The sequence below is a fragment of the Mchenga conophoros genome, linkage group LG3 (genome assembly GCF_057382185.1).
Source record: "Mchenga conophoros isolate Kocher_MC1m ecotype Shallow Benthic linkage group LG3, M_conophoros_male_GT1.1, whole genome shotgun sequence".
Lineage (NCBI taxonomy): Eukaryota > Metazoa > Chordata > Actinopteri > Cichliformes > Cichlidae > Mchenga > Mchenga conophoros.
The window spans coordinates 24,153,754-24,172,958 of NC_140528.1; the positions used below are offsets into that span (position 1 = coordinate 24,153,754).

Consider the following 19,205-nt stretch of genomic DNA (forward strand, 5'->3'; position numbering starts at 1 on the left):
ATTAAATTCAAGCCCTGATGGTATAAAATATCTGTTTATGCTTTGATTAAGTCGGAGATCAGCCCGGTCTGCGAACGGAGCTGGTCTTCCCACGCGTGTATTTCATTAAAATCGTTTGACCAAGTTCTGGACCATGGTTGTTTGTACTCTCCTTCCCCAATATTTGAACCTTAACATTAGTTTACTCAAAATAAATTTAAGACATCAATATTAAAGGTTAAGTTATGATAATGAATACATGCAACTATAACTGATGACATAAGAATTTGGATTTTTTAAGCTAAAGCAAAGGTGCTGACTCACTTGGCATGTTACTCTCAAATCCTCCCTAATAACAAGAACATAATTACACTTTAGCCACAAGAGGGCAGCAGCATTAATACAAGTCACGTGTATATAAAAGTACAGTGATTATATTACAGTGATTTTGACAAAAACAAAACAGAAGTTGATGCAGTGTGTTTTTCATAACATACCAACCAAATTAAATAATAAAAACTTTATAACTTACAGAGCTTTTTTAGAGGCTTTGACCACTGGCAGCAGCCTCAGAAGAGCCTCCTCTGAAGCAAAGTATTTCTGCAGGTCAAACACATCCAGATCTTTTTCTGATGACAGTAAGATGAAGACCAGAGCTGACCACTGAGCAGGAGACAGTTTATCTGTGGAGAGACTTCCTGATCTCAGGGACTGTTGGATCTCCTCCAGTAGAGAACGATCATTCAGTTCATTCAGACAGTGAAACAGATTGATGCTTTTCTCTGCAGACAGATTCTCACTGAGCTTCTCCTTGATGTACTGAACTGCTTCTTGATTGGTCTTTGAGCTACTTCCTGTTTGTGTCATGAGGCCTTGCAAACGAGTTTGATTAGTCTTCAGACCCAAGAGAAAACGAAGGAACAAGTCCAGGTGTCCATTGGGGCTCTGTAAGGCCTTGTCCACAGCACACTGGTAGAAGTATTTCTCTGTCTGAGAGCTTGTTTGTTGTTTTTCCAGCAGATTGAGTCCAGAGTTGATGAAGGTCAGGTGGACATGAAGAGCAGCCAGAAACTCCTGAACACTGAGATGAACAAAGCAGAACACCTTGTTCTGGTACAGTTGTTTCTCCTCTTTAAAGATCTGTGTGAACACTCCTGAGTACACTGAGGCTGCTCTGATATCGATGCCACACTCTGTCAGGTCTGGTTCATAGAAGATCAGGTTTCCTTTCTGCAGCTGATCAAAAGCCAGTTTTCCCAGAGACTCAATCATCTTCCTGCTCTCTGGACTCCAGTGTGGATCTGTCTCAGCTCCTCCATCATATTTGATCCTCTTGACTTTGGCCTGAACCACCAGGAAGTGGATGTACATCTCAGTCAGGGTGTTGGGCAGCTCTGCTCCCTCTCTGGTTTCCAGCACATCCTCCAGAACTGTAGCAGTGATCCAGCAGAAGACTGGGATGTGACACATGATGTGGAGGCTTCGAGCTTTCTTGATGTGGGAGATGATCCTGCTGGCCTGCTCCTCATCTCTGAATCTCTTCCTGAAGTACTCCTCCTTCTGTGGGTCAGTGAACCCTCTGACCTCTGTCACCATGTCGACACACCAAGGAGGGATCTGATTGGCTGCTGCAGGTCTTGTTGTTATCCAAAGGCGAGCAGAAGGGAGCAGGTTCCCTCTGATGAGGTTTGTCAGCAGCTCATCCAATGAGGTGGACTTTCTTGTTTCTGTCAGGATTTTAGTTTTGTTGAAGTCCAAATTAAGTCGACACTCATCCAGACCATCAAGTATGAACACAACCTGGAAGTCTTCAAGCCTGCAGATTCCTGATTCGTTAGTTTGATTAAAGAAGTGATGAACAAGTTCCACCAAGCTGAACTTTTCCTCTTTCAGCACATTCAGCTCTCTGAAAGTGAATGGAAATATGAACTGGATGTCCTGGTTGGCTTTGTCTTCAGCCCAGTCCAGGCTGTATTTCTGTGTTAAGACTGTTTTCCCAATGCCAGCCACTCCCTTTGTCAGCACTGTTCTGATTGGTTCGTCTCTTCCAGGTGAGGCTTTAAAGATGTCTTCTTGTCTGATTGTTGTTTCTGGTCTGTCTGGTTTCCTGGATGCTGTTTCAATCTGTCTGACCTCATGTTCCTCATTGACCTCTGCAGTCCCTCCCTCTGTGATGTAGAGCTCTGTGTAGATCTGATTCAGGAGGGTTGGGCTTCCTGCTTTAGCGATGCCCTCAAACACACACTGGAACTTCTTCTTCAGTTGGGCTTTAAGTTCTCGTTTACAGAGTGGAGCAAATATTTCTGAAGGTAAGAAATTCAGAAACAAATATTATATAATAAATATCATAGCCTTTCAGTACCCTGAAAGGATGAATGTCTCTTGGTCCATTTCTTGAGCTATTAGGAAAGATCAATATTCAGTCTTTAGAGAAATTCTCTTACTGCTCTGCAGATGGTCAGCCATCTCATGCTGCTTAAGTCTCCTCAAGAAGTGGAGTGTGATCTTCAGAAATGCTTCTCTGCAGCTCTTTCTTTCATCTTCATCCTCACCTTCAAACATCTCCTCATCCTCCATCTGGCTCTTTAAAGTTTCTGGGTGATCTGGACTCAGAAGTTTCTGGATCTTCTTCAGCTCGTTCTTCACAAACATGGTGATGTTGTCCTCCAGCCGCTGGAAAAGAAGACTATATGAATTACCCAGTGGTAAATGGACTGGTTCTTATATAGCTCTCTTTGATACTCTGTGCACACAAAGCATTTATACAACATGCCTCATTCAACCAAGCACATTGTTCTATGCTTAAATACTTTCTTTCACACTCTGATGGATGTATCAGAGGGCAGCTTGGGTTTAGTACGTTACCCAGTACATTTGCCAGCCAGGGTTTGATTCACAAACCTAACTAGTAGCTGACCTGCTCCCCTCCTGAGCTACAGTCACCCCAATCTGACTGAAATCATGGAGCCCAAACTCTGACTTATGTTGGACACACTGACAATCCTCTGGTCCACAAAGTGCAGCATAGAGGTGACTGAAAAGAACAAATGTAAACGTAGTACTACAAACCATAACCACAGAGTCCAGGTGTGTTTGATGTTGCTGTGCAGACTGACCAGTGGAAACCTCTGCTCTCTGCTGGTCCACTCTGTGGAGGAGTAATGTATAATTAGCTCATGTTATGTCTGTCCACACACAGACACAAGCTAAAGGTCCATGAAGTGATGTTTAGATGGGTTCAGTCAATCAGATGACTGTCATGGTGGAGCTTTGCTAGTCCTGCTGATCCCACTGAGAATTAACAACTCAGTTTCCAGATGTCTGTAGTTTTCTGCTCAGTTTCTTTAGTCCCAACAGCTCTTACCATCTCCTGCATAAAGCTTTCCCTCCATGCTCAGATGCCCTGGAACAAGGTGCTCTCTTTATATCAGTGACTGGTTTAAAGGGACAACTTGCAGTGCTCGCCAAACTTTGTGTCAGCAAAAGTAGTTCTAATGTTTCTTACATTTTTACATTTTTACATTTTTACACACACAAATCAATGAACGCAAAAACATAAACTTTCCAGATATTTTGTTTTACAATGTTACAAATCTCAGTTCACAACTACACAGTCTGATTTACAAGTACAAAATATTTATGACCACAGTTTGAGCCGATGTATGTCCCGAGTCTGTGGACTCAGTGGTTTTGTTTTGATTGTTATTGTCTTTTGTTACAATTTCATTCTGATTAAGATTTTCTAGTTCTGAGGTTTTGGTTTCTGTGTTCCCTCTGTACTGTGTTAGTATTGTGTCTCTGTGTTCACTTCCTGTTTTATTTTGACAGTGCCATGTCCTACGTTAGTGTGTCTACTTTTGCTTCCCCTTGTCTGGTTATGTCCAATGAATCCTGCTGTGTCTCCCTTTTCTCATTCCCTGATGGCTCTTTTGTGTATATGAGCCCTTTGTTTTCTCCTGCTTGTTGCTGGTTCGTCTGTGTTGTCTCCCCTTGTCTCCGTTTAAGGTTTCAGGTTAGTTTTGTAGTTTTTTCAGTAGAGGTTATCTTAGCTTCTGCACAGGCCATCTCCACTGCACTTCACCGTTTCAATAAAGCTCACTCACTTCACAGCAGTGTCTGCATCTTGGGTCCTTTATTAAATTCAACATGGCTCGCCCCGCTAGCCGTGACATAAGATGTGAAAACAATATCCAAAAAACATGAGGGACAAACAGGGAATAGTTTTAAGGTGCAGGGCCAACAAACTGAGTCTAGCCATGAACTCAGAGTTGATTGAATTAGCATTTTGAATTGGCTGATCTGAGCAATCAAGTCTATGTTCACTTTGAGTTAAGATTATACGTGATTGATGGAAAAGAAAAAAGCCGTCATCAGCAACTGATTCTGATTTAGCAGGTTTTCAAATGTAAACGGTACCCATCCCTAGCTGGCTGTAGTTAAACCTTTACTTAAAAAGCATCCCCAGACCCAGCTGTCTTAGCTAATTATAGGCCAATCTCCAACCTGACAATCCTTGAAAGAGTAGTTGGGGGGCGACAATCAGAGGGGCAGTGTGATGATCTTAGGTTATGAACTACCGCAGTCAAGTCATTAAGGGAGACGGGATCAAACTGCTCTAAGACAGCTGAGCACACAGGAGAAAGACTCGGATCTGAGGCAGCAGTCGGCGAGACAAGAGCCCTAATAGACAGAAGCTTGTTGTTAAAAAATGCTAAAAAGAGTGACGCTGAAAAACTAGTTCATGCATTTATTACTTCCAGACTGGACGACTGTAATTCATTATTATCAGGATGTCCTAAAAACTCCCTGAAAAGCCTTCAGCTGATCCAAAATGCTGCAGCAAGAGTCCTGACAGGGACTAGAAAGAGAGCAGATTTCTCCTGTTTTGGCTTCCCTTCATTGGCTGCTCCTCACATACAAGGTCTTAAATAATCAGGCCCCATCTTATCTTAATGCTGCACCACAACACCTGATCTCTGGTTTCCTCACCTCTTCAATCCCACTTTAATACTTGACTAAACTCATTTTCCTGTTTAGGTGTTGAGGCAAAGCCGTCCATCTACAATGCAGGCAACAGCAAACGGAGCTATTTTTGATTCCCTTTGGGTTTTTTCTACTTTTGTGCTACAAAATGTTCAAGCTGATTAAATTCATTAGAATAAAAGTTCAGATAATTTTCTCATATTAATGTTGGAGGTAGAAATTCAGGGAACTTTGCACAAAAACTGGCAGAAATTTCCTTCAAAGATGCAGTTTTTACTTTAATACTGTGAGTACATTTCAGAGCCTGGACTCTTTTACCTTTACTTGAGTAAAGAAGTTGAATCATTATTTCAGCTTTAAGAGGGTATTTTAACACAAACATCAGTCCTTCTACTTAAGTATGTTTGACACTTTGTTTAATCATCATTTTTAATGATCAAATATAATTATGTTTGTTATTTGTGGATTTTAAATGTCCTTGACAGAGACAGATGATGATCATTATCCTGCACTGTGGTCTCAGGTTTGGTCGAGCTAGCACAAAGAATGGCTATGTTGAACTTCCTCCTGGGATCTACACTAAGAAGTGAGTCCAACATTAGCAGGGTCTCTTTCCTTTATCTGATTCACTTTAGCATTCACAGTCACGTGAAGCTTGTTATTAACTCGATAAGTCAACCCAGGGTTTCAGCTGAGCGCTCACATGAAACATGGCAGCATCTGATCAATCATATTCATGGAGCCGTGTATCAGCAACAGAGCAGCTGAGTTTGCAGAAGGAAGTCAAACTAAACCACAGGAACAATATGAGGAGATTACACACATAATAAAATACTAGCAGTAACACAGCTGCTGCAGACAAATCAGTCGTGTGATCGTGTGTGAGAGGAGAAGGACTGTAAAGGAGTTTGGTGTTAAAAGCTCTGTATGAATGTGGGAGACTTTGAAGGGCTTTAAAAAGGCCAATATAAAATAAAAGGCAGCAAAACTGCTGAGTGTGAAAGTCACCAGACTTATCAGACCTCTGTGATTAAGACCTGTAAGAACACCTGTTTGTACTTGTTGGCATTATATCAAACACACACGTATATTAAGCCTTTGTTTGAACTCTGGTTGAATTTGTTACTTTCAGACTGTGAAACATCACAGAGGCTGCAGCTGCAGATCTTTTATTCACCTGGAAATTTACTTTAAATGTTAGATGGAAAATGTGTTGCTCAGTTTAACCAAAGTAAGAACAAGAATCCATAAACCTTCATAAAGACAAACATCTCCCAGAACATTGAGCTGCTGAAGTGTCACTGAAGGGAAAAACTATTTGTCCTCCTCCATCCAGCAACACCTGAAACACCTGAGTGGAAGCTCCTCCCTACACTGTGTTTGAAGCAAAGCACAAAGGAGACACCTGCTGGAGCAGCTGGAGTCCTACAGACACTCAGCCTCTTCACTACACAAACACCTCCTACAACATCCACTCTTTCCACTCTGACTGCTGTGTTTGTGGAAACACTCCAACACACACCGCTTCACATACCAACATAGAAATGTGTGTGAAAAAGAGCTGAGCTGATATTAAACATGAGGATTTATTCAGAAATACAGAGTCAGGAACAACATCTAGACACACATTACCTCTCAGCAGCAGAAGAACAGCCTTTAAAGTCTATAAAAGCACCCTTCGACACGTTGCTCTTTAAGGAAACACAGCTGGGTTCAGGTCCAGGAGATTCTGGCCTCTTATTGATCCTAAAAGAAAAAGAATAAATGTCACAGCTTCATGAGACAGGAAGGAAAAACTGGAAATATTAAATTAAAGACATGATGCACAATCTCATAAAAATAATGTACTTACTCTTTGTCACATAACAGTCTTTTGTTAAAGTTTACAATAACACCCTTCGACATGTTGCTCTTTAAGGAAACACAGCTGGGTTCAGGTCCAGGCTCTAGATTAGTTTCAGGGTTATGTCCAGCTGAGCCTGGTACGCCCCACAGCTCTGGGCTTTAAAACAACACACACAGAGGTATGAGTGTGAATAATGATGGAGCAGTGATGTGAGTGCTGAGCTGTGACATGGAGAAGAGTCATGGACAGTTAGAGATGGTCATCTCACCTCTGAGCTTTGGTCTGGCTCTCATGTTCCCCACACAGAGTGCTTTTAGAGGGAGGGACTCCCTCCTCTCTGTCCTCACACTGATCCATGCTGCTCAGTTCACATCAGCTCACACACACTTTCTACCTTCACCTGCAGAGGAAACACAAATCATTCATGTGCACATCAACTGAGAGCTGCAGAGGTCGTGTCTGATGTGTTGGACTAACATCCATCTGAGACGCAGCTTTCATCAGTTCACTACAAAAAGTGTCACAGAGCCCAGTTCAGCCTCCAAATCCTCCATTACTGTAGTCCTACAGTAGCAGGTCAAACATGGCTGCAGAGAGCAGCTTTATGTCAGTAACCATGTCCAGGACCGAGCTGACTGCTTACAGAGTTCATACTCTAACTGCTAGCTGCTCTGCTAGCTAAGCTAACTCAGTAACAGTGACTCTGACAGCAGTTACTGTGGAACAGCGGCCGAGCTCAGGACACATTCAGTGTGTTTAGTCTGAGTCCTGGACTCTGATTCAATGGATTCAATCCAGCTCAGAGTTTCATGTGTTCATCAGAATAAAATACATGTACTAATATAACAGAAGTAATGCTCTGAATGCAGGACTGTAATGGAGGATAAATAAGGTTTTTACAGCCTGAAAGAAACATTCAGTTCATATATTTGTAGACAGTGAAGCAGTTTTTAATACTGCAGCTGTTTCCTTCACCTGTGTGTGTGTGAGCCACACTTTCATGTGCTGCTTTAGAAATATGTGGTCTGACTGCTCAGACTGAGTCTAGGAGGAAAGTTCACACGCTGGAGAAAGTTTTGTTCCTAACTTTGTCAGAGTTCGGCTCCAAAGACAAAGAAGACGGAGCTCACAGTCTGTAGATGGTCCTCAGTGTGTGGTGAAGCACACAGGAGTGTGTTTATGTCAGCAAATCAGTGTGTGAAGAGTCTGAGGGAGTGTGTGAATGAGACTAAACACTGAAACCAACAGTCCAAGAAAAGCGTCTGGACTTCTTTAAGTTTAACTTAAAGAAGTCCAGACGCTTTTCTTTTTGTCTCCATAATGTCTCCATAATGCTGCAATGTTATCTGCCCCAGAAACACTGTGCAGAAGCTCTGATGGTGACACAGAAAAGTCACAGTGGAGATACTTCTGTCCACCTTTGATTAGACTCATTATAAAAAGGAAAACAAAGTTTGAACACAGTCATGTTTCCAGTTCACTGACTTACATTTATTCCATGGACACTCACTCTAACCTGAAGCACAGCTACAACCCAACATTGTTGAGGCCTCATCTCCTCCTTTCCTGACTGTAGAGGTTAAATATGCAACAACCAACAAATAAAAGAATTTGGTTCATTTCAAAGAAATTCACACGGTGACCAAGTAAAGTAACCGTAGTAAAGGAGACAACATCCCGTTGATGGTGGGATTATTTGAAAGATTTGCTTTAGTCACGTCACCAAATGCAGTTGAACCACCCGTGGATCCATGTTTGACCATTCTACCACTCTGAGCTCTGCTTTTTAATAATTTCATTATTATCATCATTCATTTATTCATTCTTTGGAGGGGGGCTATTTCCTAATGCCGCCCTAATAAGCTGATGTTCAAGGGGAAATATAACAGAAACTCTTTCAGTGTTATTCATTAATAAATTAACAGATAAACTGTGAAGAAGAAAAAACTGAGATTTAAAGGAGAGAGTGAGAAACTTGATCATCCATCCTCATAATACATGTTTATCAGTATCTGCTGTGACCATACTGCAGTAATAACTACAAGTCTACATTTCTGTGACTGTTGATCAATCACAGCAGGAATCTGAGCTCATCTCTGCACACAGAGCAGCTTCAGCTCTGGGATAAACTGCTCGCTTCACGTCCTTCTCAGCTCACAGACACTCATCCTGATATTTTCCTTTAACATTTGATGGTATAATTCATCTGAGTTTACACTTTATCTGCATAAATACAGAAAAACAGACCCAAACACCAGAAACCATCAGTTTCACGATCAACGGGAAGTGGCTCAAACGTCACAGTTTCATAACGTCACCCTGAACTCCACTCACGGAGTTTCTGTCGCCATTGTAGTTTTTAAAGTCCCGTGATAAAGGCGGGTCTTTCTGTGAATCCGCACGCTCATTGGCTAATAGCTCGAGATTGACACATCGTTATCCAATGAGCGTGCGGGAACTTCCGACATAAAGTTGTTTCCTTTGAAAAACCAAAGTCTGATTATTTTTGCCTCCACTGACGGAGCCTGTTGTTCCCGCCACAGAGACACAGTAATGTCAGAGCGGTGTTAACACTCACCCTGCCTCAGCACAGCTCTCACTCTCCTCCTGCTCTCTCACACTAAACGGAGGCTCAGCTAAACTCACTTCCTCTCTACTTACAGGAAACCAGCGCTCAGAGGAGCCGACCGGCCTCACATTTCACCCACAGACACGAACAGCGTGGAATTATTTTATGTCATAAGAAGAAACATATTCATGTTAACACTCACCTGCCTCAGCTCCACCTTCCTCCTCCTGCTTTCACTTTCACTGCTGCTCCCTAAACACAGAGGATGCTGGGACTTGTAATTGTTTCCTTCCAGTGCGGTCTTCCTCTTTGTTTGTTTGTGTTTGTGTTCAAGTTATTTCGATCATGTAAACATCAACAGAACACGTGAAGCCACACAGAGTTTGTATGTCGAGGTGGGTAGGAGGGTTTGAGGGTTTGGGGAGGGGTCAGAGGGAAGAGGTCTCTCAGTCTTGACAATCCACATTGATGGCATTGCATCTTTCAACGTGTTTGTGGGTCGATTTGGATGCTCCAGGTGTGAGAGCAGCCACTCAGCCTCTGCTGCAGATGTGTGTCACAAGTTCATCTAGTAGTGAGACGGTGGCGCAAGATGGCGAGTTGAGCAGTCGCACGAATTAGGAGCTCGTTGAACTTGTCCCAGAATTTACTTTGTGTTCGTTATTGTTTCCACTCGAAAGTAGTAAAATGACTGCCCCAAGTATAGTTAAACCTGCTAAATTCAAACTCGACCTCAAAAAACAAGAAACAACATCGCCATGTGATGGAAAGGAAGACAGCAGAGAAGGAACGGATCATGACTACGTAGAAAAAACCTTGAAAAAAGAGTGGACGAGCAGCTAGCTGACCTGAGTGTGCAATGCAAGCAAGCTAGTACGATGCTAGCCAGCCTAGCCAAAGCGGTTCAGTTCAACTCGGAGGAGGTGAAAGAATGTAAACAAAAGGTTAAAGAGTTGGAGAGACGAAACGAGCAGTTGACCAAAGATAACTACGATCTCAAGGAGAGAGTGTGAGAGCAAGAAAGGTACAAAATGAGGTGGTGCCTCCGGATTAAAGGATTAGAAGAGAAAAGAGATGAAGGTGTCAGATCGCTGGTTATTGGAATTCTTGGCAAGATCGCACCTGATATGATATCAAAGCTTGAAGAATCTGTGGATGTGGTGCATAGAGTTGGGAAGAAGATTGAGAACAAGGTCCGACATATCATCATTCTGTTTGCTCTGAGACACGTGAAAGAGGAGATTTGGCGTCGCACCAAAGATTCGGCTGTCTGTAAGAACGGCGGTTTCCACTTCGCTGAGGTACTGCCGCGGGAGGACTGGGAAGAGAGGAGGCGGCTGTGGCCGCAAATTGAACAAGCCAGACGGGCTGGGAAACGGGCCTTTTTCCGGGGTCCTCATGGATACATCGAAGGACGGAGGATCATCGACGTTGAATGAAAGACTTGATGTAAGACTGTATACAGTGGAATATTATTAATGGGACAAAAGAGTTCTACTTAAAGTTAAAGGTTATTAGTCACTGAGTTGGTGACAAGTGTTACAATTTAAACTCATGTTTATATATTTTTCTTTTCTTTTTTTAAAAAAAAGTTATTTTCTTAGCATACTCTTATTATGGTTCACTCAAAAATTTCTTTTGGTTCATTAAACGTTCGGGGTTTGAAGGAAATTGTTAAGAGAAAGGAACTTTTTTTATTTTGCAAGGGGCAAAAATGTCACTGTCTGTTTTTACAAGAAACTCACTCTGTGGATGCCGATGTTACCTTTTGGGCTAATCAGTGGGGAGACAAGATTCTTTTCAGTCGTGGATCTAACAGATCTGGAGGTGTGGCGATTTGTTTTAATAAGTTCCCAGGGGAGATTATAACATATAAAGCTGATAGTGAGGGTCATTGGTCAACTGCAGCTTGAAGAGCGAAGGTATATTTCTAATTGTTACAAATCTTTATGGACATAATAACGAAGGTCAAAATAAACGTCTATTGGAAAATCTAACAAATGTTATTTCAGAGTTTAAAGTTATGTACCCCACAGATTACATCCTAATAGGAGGAGACTGGAACATGACCTCAGATGAATGGATGGACAGATGGCCTCCTCGCTTAGGAAGGAGGCAACAGAATAACATTATTGAGAACTTTTCTAGTGATAATAATTTTACAGACATTTGGAGAAGTTTGAATCCTGGAGTTAAGAATTATTCATGGTTTAAACCTAATGGAGAAAGCAGGTCAAGAATTGATTATTGGTTAGTGAGCGATGACATTTTGAGGTGTACTTCACCATCTAAAATCTCCAAATCACCCCTATCTGATCACTGTTTCATTGATCTTGTCTTAGAACCAACAAGGATGAAACGTAGTAGCAGGGGATATTGGAAATTTAATGCCAGCCTTTTAAATAAGGACAAGTATTGTGATAAAATTAGACATAAAATTACAGATATAAAAAATGATGACTCAGTAGTGGGTAATATACAGAAATGGGAACTTATTAAATTCAAAATCAGAGAATTCACTATAAAATTCTGCAAAGAACTGAACAGGGAAAAACGGGAATATGAAAGTAATTTACTTCGTGAAATAACTCAGTGCTGTAGTAAAGAAAAACTAAACGTGCAAGAAAAGAATAAATTGATGGAGTTACAAACTAAATTAGACGATCTTTACCTAGAGAAAGCCCAGGGTGCCTTTATAAGATCGAGAGCCAAGTGGATTGAGGCAGGTGAAAAGAACTCATCATATTTTAGTAAGCTGGAAAAGTGCAGACAGCAGAGAAATCTAATCTCAAGCTTGTTGATAAATGGGACTGAATGTAAAGATTTCAGAAAGATTGGAAAAGAAGTCTTCACTTTTTATTCCAAATTGTACTCCTCAGAATATTCAGCAGCTGATTCTGATAGTTTCTTTGATAAGATTCATAATCTCATCCCATGTATTGACAAGCCGTTCAAAGATCTGTGTGATTCAGAGCTTAAAATTGAGGAACTGGATTTGGTGGTCATGAAAATGGCATTAAACAAGTCCCCAGGGACAGATGGACTCACTACTAATTTTTATCAATTCTTCTGGAAGGACCTAAGAACTTTATTGTTTGATGCATTAAAGGAATCGATAGAGAAAAAAGAAGTGATGCCGAGCATGAAACAAGGGCTGATAACCCTGATCCCTAAATCGGGTAAGGATAAAAGAATTTTAGACAATTTAAGACCCATCACCTTACTAAACACTGACTATAAGATCCTGTCTGGAGCTGTAGCTGAGAGGCTAAAGAAAGGCATCTCAAACATTATCAGTGAAACACAATCAGGTTTTTTGAAAGGAAGACTAATTCATAACAATATTAGGCTGGTTTTGGATCTCCTTGAATACAGTGAATTAATCCAAGAGAGAGGGTACATCCTGTTCTTGGATTTTTACAAAGCATTTGACTCAGTTGAACATACGTTCATATTAAAAACTCTGCAGTCTTTTGGTTTTGGAGAGGAATTTATCAATGTTATAGAGATGCTATATAATGACATTAACAGCTCTGTTTTGCTAGAACATGGTACATGTTCAAGGTTTGAGGTTAATAGAGGGATAAGGCAGGGATGTAGCAGCTCACCACTTCTGTTCATCATGGTTGCTGAGCTGTTGTCTATTTTCATCATCATCATCATCAACTTTATTTATAAAGCACTTTAAAACAACCACAGCTGACACAAAGTGCTGTACATTGGAACTGTAAAATAAAATTACATGAGATATAAATAAAAAACAAATAAAAGAAGAGTGAAATCATTAATTAAATAACTACTGCATTAAAAAAGAAACTAAGTCTCACTGAGGTTAAAAGCCAAGGAATAAAAGTGGGTTTTAAGACGTGATTTAAAAGTGGACAGTGAAGGGGCCTCTCTAACATGCATGGGCAAATTATTCCATAATTTTGGAGCCACAATAGAGAAGGCCCTGTCCCCTCTGAGCTTCCTCCTGGATCTCGGTACCTCCAGGAGCAGCTGGTCAGCTGACCTGAGAGACCGACAGGGTATGTGGGGATGAAGAAGCTCAGGGAGGTAAGGCGGGGCAAGACTGTGTAGACATTTAAAAACAAACATAAGAATTTTAAAATTAACTTTAAAAGACACAGGCAGCCAGTGCAGAGAGGCCAGCACGGGGGTTATATGCTCTCTTTTTCGAGTTCCTGTTAGGAGTCGTGCAGCCGCATTTTGAATCAGCTGCAGACGTGAGAGCAATGACTGACTGACCCCCACATAAAGTGAGTTACAGTAGTCCAGGCGGGAAGAAATAAAAGCATGGATCACTGTTTCAAGGTGCTGCCTCGAAAGAAAAGATTTTAGTCTTGCCAGTCGCCTTAAATGATAAAAACTGGACTTCACCACTGCTCTGATTTGGTTGTCCAATTTAAAATCACTGTCCAACTTAAAACCAAGGTCAGTAACAACAGATTTAAAATAGACTTCCAGGGATCCTAAAACAACAGAGGAGGACTCACAGGGACCACTGGGTCCAAACACCAACACTTCTGTTTTCTTTTTATTAAAATTTAAAAAGTTTCGAGCCAACCAAGCTTTAATGTCATCTAGACATGTCAAGAGAGGTTTTATGGAGATGGCATCCTTGCGTTTTAGTGTCAAATAAATTTGGCAGTCATCGGCATAACAGTGAAATGAGATCCCATGCCTTCTAAGGATAGAACCCAGAGGCAGTAGATACAGAGAAAAGAGCAGTGGCCCTAAAATTGAGCCCTGTGGGACACCACATGACAGAGGAGCAGAAGACGATTCGTAACCGAGAAGGCTGACAGAGAAAGTTCTATCTGACAAATAAGACCTAAACCAATTGAGTGCAGTGCCACCAATACCCACTACATCATGTAATCGAGAAATTAAAATATTGTGGTCTACTGTGTCAAAGGCAGCAGTTAGGTCAAGCAAGACAAGAACAACATGGTTACCAGAATCACATGCCAGAAGGATGTCATTAAAAACCCTTAGTAATGCAGATTCTGTGCTGTGAAGGGTTTTAAAACCTGACTGAAAAACCTCAAAGATTCCAATTTAATCTAGAAAATCTTTCAGTTGACTAAAAACAATTTTCTCTAAAACCTGAGAGACTAAAGGCAGCTTGGAAATAGGCCTATAGTTCGCTAAAACTGTGTGATCAAGGCCAGGTTTCTTAAGCAGTGGCTGTACTACTGCATGTTTGAAATTTGCAGGAACCACACCAGAAGACAGACTGCTGTTAATAATGTCAAGGACATACTGTTGTATACTAGGAAAAATTTCTTTAAAGAATTGTGGAGGGACAGGATCCCGTGGGGAACCTGTGGGCTTAATATGGCGAACCACATCCTCTAAAGAGGAGAGCGTCACAAGCTCAAACTGAGTGAAAACAGCAGCGCAAGGGACAGAGACAGAGGGGTCAGAGTCAGGAGCTGTGATAAGAGCCCTGATGGTGACAACCTTTTCAATAAAAAAGTTCAGAAAATCATTGCAAATCTCAGGAGAAACTTCCAAACAGACATTCAAAGGAGTATTAAGAACAGTGTCAATGGTCCTAAATAACACACGTGGGTTATGACAGTTGGAAGAAATAATATTTGCAAAATATTCCCTTTTTGCCTCTTTAACAGTGTTCTGGTAGCGATGCCAGCAGTCTTTGAGAATTTGAAATGATACATGCAGTTTATCCTTTTTCCACCTCCGTTCTGCTCGACGACATTCCCTCTTAACAGCACGACTGCTCTCATTAAACCAAGGCTCAGGTTTAGCCTTAAGCTGCCTGGTTTTTAAAGGAGCCACAGAGTCCATGATTTTTTGACAGCAAGAATTAAACCAGGAATGTAGGTCTTCTGTGTCAGAGGAATTATTTTGATTAAAAACAGTCACATTAAGGGGTTAACTGTGATGGGTGAACAGATAATAATCAGTCAGCTGGCAGATGATACCACCCTGTTTCTAAAAAATGAGGACCAGATTCCTTTAGCCTTGCAGGCGATCAACCATTTCTCCAAAGCTTCTGGCCTACAGCTGAATATTAATAAATGCAAAATTCTAGCTCTGCATGAGTGTCCCCTGCAAGCAATAAATAATATGCAGATCAAAAAAGAGGTGAAGTATCTGGGCATTGTAATTTGCAAGGATAAGACATCAACAGAAAATAAGAATATCTGTACCAATATAGAAAAGTGTAAGTCAATTTTAAACATGTGGCTGCAAAGGGACATAACTCTGTTTGGGAGAATCTTGCTAACCAACATGGACAGTCTGTCCAGACTCATCTATCCAGCCTTTTCTCTGCCCATACCTCCAAAACTAATTAAATCTATAAATACTCTTAATTTTAGGTTCATATGGAGGAACAAATGTCATTATATAAAGAAAAATGATGTGATTAAGAATTATGAAGAGGGTGGGGCTAATGCCACTGACTTTGATGTTATGAATGATGTACTAAAATTGAAATGGTTAAGATCTTTCATTAGGAACAAAAATTCCTTTTGGAACATTATTCCCAATGTGATTTTTGGCAAAATGGGTGGAATAGACTTTTTGTTACGTTGTGACTTTGATTGCAGTTCGTTACCTGTTAAACTCTCAGCTTTCCATCAGCAGGTCCGTCTCTACTGGAAATTAATCTATAAACATAGCTTTACTCCTCACAACACCCCTATATGGAACAACAGGTATATCCGTTTGTGTAGGAAATCTGTGTACGTGGATGAATGGAGATCTAAAGGGATTTGGGCTGTAGCTCATTTTATGGATGATAATGGGGTCTTACTAAAACATGAGACGTTTTGTGAGAAATTTGATGTAAGATGTACTGCTAAGAGATATAAATCCCCAGTGAAAGCCATCCCAGTCCCTTTGAGATCAATGATAAAAGAAGATATTGTGCACTCTAAAATTTCTCCTGGACTGAGGCAGCTCTGCATAGCTGGAGTTGAATTTGGTGACAGCAGGTTTACAAACAAAGTGATCAGGAATATTTTGATAAATGAAATTTGCCCTAATCCGGTTAAAAGAAATTATATCCTTAAAGAATTTGAGACCATGGAGGTTAAGGCGATAAGACAAAAGTCTACAGGGAGAGCAGAATTATTAGGCAAATGAGTATTTTGTCCACATCATCCTCTTCATGCATGTTGTCTTACTCCAAGCTGTATAGGCTCGAAAGCCTACTACCAATTAAGCATATTAGGTGATGTGCATCTCTGTAATGAGAAGGGGTGTGGTCTAATGACATCAACACCCTATATCAGGTGTGCATAATTATTAGGCAACGTCCTTTCCTTTGGCAAAATGGGTCAAAAGAAGGACTTGACAGGCTCAGAAAAGTCAAAAATAGTGAGATATCTTGCAGAGGGATGCAGCAGTCTCAAAATTGCAAAGCTTCTGAAGCGTGATCATCGAACAATCAAGCGTTTCATTCAAAATAGTCAACAGGGTCGCAAGAAGCGTGTGGAAAAACCAAGGCGCAAAATAACTGCCCATGAACTGAGAAAAGTCAAGCGTGCAGCTGCCAGGATGCCAGCATAGGAAAATTGGGTTGAACAGTGAGACTGCATTTGTGGGGTTTAGAAACATCCAGAGCATCGCAACAGAAAGGTAAATAAAAAAAGTAAGAGAGAGAGATAAAGAAATAAATGAACTAATAATACATAAATGAATAGAAAAATAGAAAACACACATGTAGAAATTGTCACATGTGAAATTGTTTTTGGAGAGAATCAGAAGTGAGACAGTTTGAATCCACAGTTCAGCGCAAAGATGCAGGAATTAAATCTGATTATAAAAACACATCGAGGCAACGAAGACCAGCTTACACTCAATATTAATATGAACACACAACACACACGCAATGAAGACATGCTTACACTCATGAATGTGAATACATGACATAAATGCTGAATGGTGTAGATTTAACACACTTAAAGGCTGAAGCTGAGGAATAACTCAGGAAGTTGCAGGACAATAGAGCGACTTTTGTGACAAGGAAAAAGAGACTGGGAGGACCAACCAGTGATTAGAAGCTTAAAGCAGGTTTAAAATAGTGAATTAGAAGTGGTTTCCAGCTGATTGAGCAAAAGAAGTGACGACTGTAGAAATAAAAATAAAATAATAATAATTGAATTATGCAGCAATGTTTTGAATATGCATTTCTGTTGTCAGGGCAACTTCTCGAGATGTGACTCAATATGCAAATTAGTTGAATGAGTGGGGACAGAAAAAAAAGAAAAACTCAAGTTTCCTGTCTGAGACATGAGTGAAGTTTGCATTGAGAGAAATATATCTGTGACTGTGTGAGAAGAACTGTTTGGTAAAATATATGATAGCAGCCGCAGGACAATTAAATAAAGTCTGTGACTAAGTGCAGTCGTGCAGATCTGGAGAAGAAGTTTATAATTTAGTGATGACACATTGTTATAAAGTGTTTAGAAAGGGCTTAATGGGAATATTACTGTTGGGCAAACTGTGCGGCTTTAACAAGATTTTCTGTGTATTTAGCAGGTGAAACTCTGTCAGCTGACTTCAGACTGTCAGGAAGCTGAAGAACCTGAGGCCAACCACTGAAACATGATGTGGGCAAAATGAACAGAGGGAGGGATTTTAAAGGTGAACATTTAGGACTTACTGCAAATGTTACTATGTCAAAGTTACTGTGACTCAAACAGAGGAAATTTTGATTTTCTTATTTCCACACCCAGCATGTTTTGGGTGTTATATGCTATTAAATACTTTTAAATAAATTAAAAAGTATTTAATAGCATATAACACCCAAAATATGCTTCGGTTCACATTTAACTCCAGAAAATCATCAATCAAAACATGGATATTACCTGACCACAGATTCGTGGTGACGTCACTGCTCTTTTAACTGTTCGGTGTCTTTGTTTGTTTGCTGGTTGTAGAAATGGTTTATATGAGCTTTGAGCTGAGAGTCAGAGGTTTCTGTGGACACTGCTCATGTCGGCACTTATATTTCTGACCTTTTCTTATAACCGATTAAACATGATCTCCTCCCTTTTGCCCCCATTTTTGGTGGTGTAGGTACAAATGATCAGGCATGACATTCTCATAATAAATAAGATACTGCAAATAATTATTTCTGCATTTGTGCGATTGAAGTGAATTGAAAATGTGTATGAAATGACACTGTTTTAAAGATTTGGCCTAAATAATTTTGGAGTGAATGAGTCTAAACATGATGACCTAACTAGTGATACCCTGTCACACACACACACACACACACACACACACACACACACACACACACACACACACACACACACACACACACACACACACACAGCATGTTATGCCAGTTTCAGCTGAAACTATGTTTCAAACCATGTTCCGGGTTTTTAGTTCACCATTTATGAGGCTTCGAGAAGAAAATAAAAGACAGATCTGAATGTTTGAAAATGTTTTGGAAAGATTCTGTAAAGATGAGATGAAAAATACTCAAAGGATAAATTTAATTGGCTTATTATTTAGATAAGTTGAAAAAAGTTAAACAAGCAAGTAAATGAAGAAACAAGGCAGAGGAGAGAAAAGCCCAACAATCCCCTCTGAGCAAGCAGTTGGCGACAGTGGGGAGGAAAAACTGCCTTTAAACGGGCAGGAACCTCCGGCAGAACCAGGCTCAGGAGGGGACAGTCAACGGCCGGGACTGGTTGGGGGGGTTAACAGAGGTGGAGCAAGACGAGGCTACATCAGGTGAGGAAGCAGTAGCGTCTCTCCTCCGGAACAAGTGGAACCATTTTTTCTTTTTTTTCATGCACTTTTCCACGAGCGCTTTTTTCTCCAGGATGAGATTTC

At 40.7% G+C, this 19,205-nt stretch overlaps 1 protein-coding gene across 1 annotated transcript; it reads right to left on the minus strand.

The window, feature by feature from the left end:
* Window positions 1–507: 507 nt before the first annotated feature.
* On the minus strand, window positions 508–2,631 carry LOC146577769 (protein NLRC3-like). Its single transcript, XM_085268324.1, has 2 exons — window positions 2,424–2,631; window positions 508–2,282 (listed from the first exon to the last, which is right to left on the minus strand). The coding sequence occupies exons 1-2, from the start codon at window positions 2,629–2,631 to the stop codon at window positions 508–510; spliced, it is 1,983 nt and encodes a 660-aa protein (XP_085124450.1).
* Window positions 2,632–19,205: the final 16,574 nt, after the last annotated feature.

What these genes read in the sequence shown, in the direction of transcription:
- LOC146577769 (XM_085268324.1), bottom strand. Translation starts at nt 2,631, where the DNA reads ATGTTTGTGAAGAACGAGCTGAAGAAGATCCAGAAACTTCTGAGTCCA. An exon ending in GGCTGACCATCTGCAGAGCA is followed by an intron (nt 2,283 to 2,423) that starts GTAAGAGAATTT and finishes TCTTACCTTCAG; the next exon opens with AAATATTTGCTCCACTCTGT.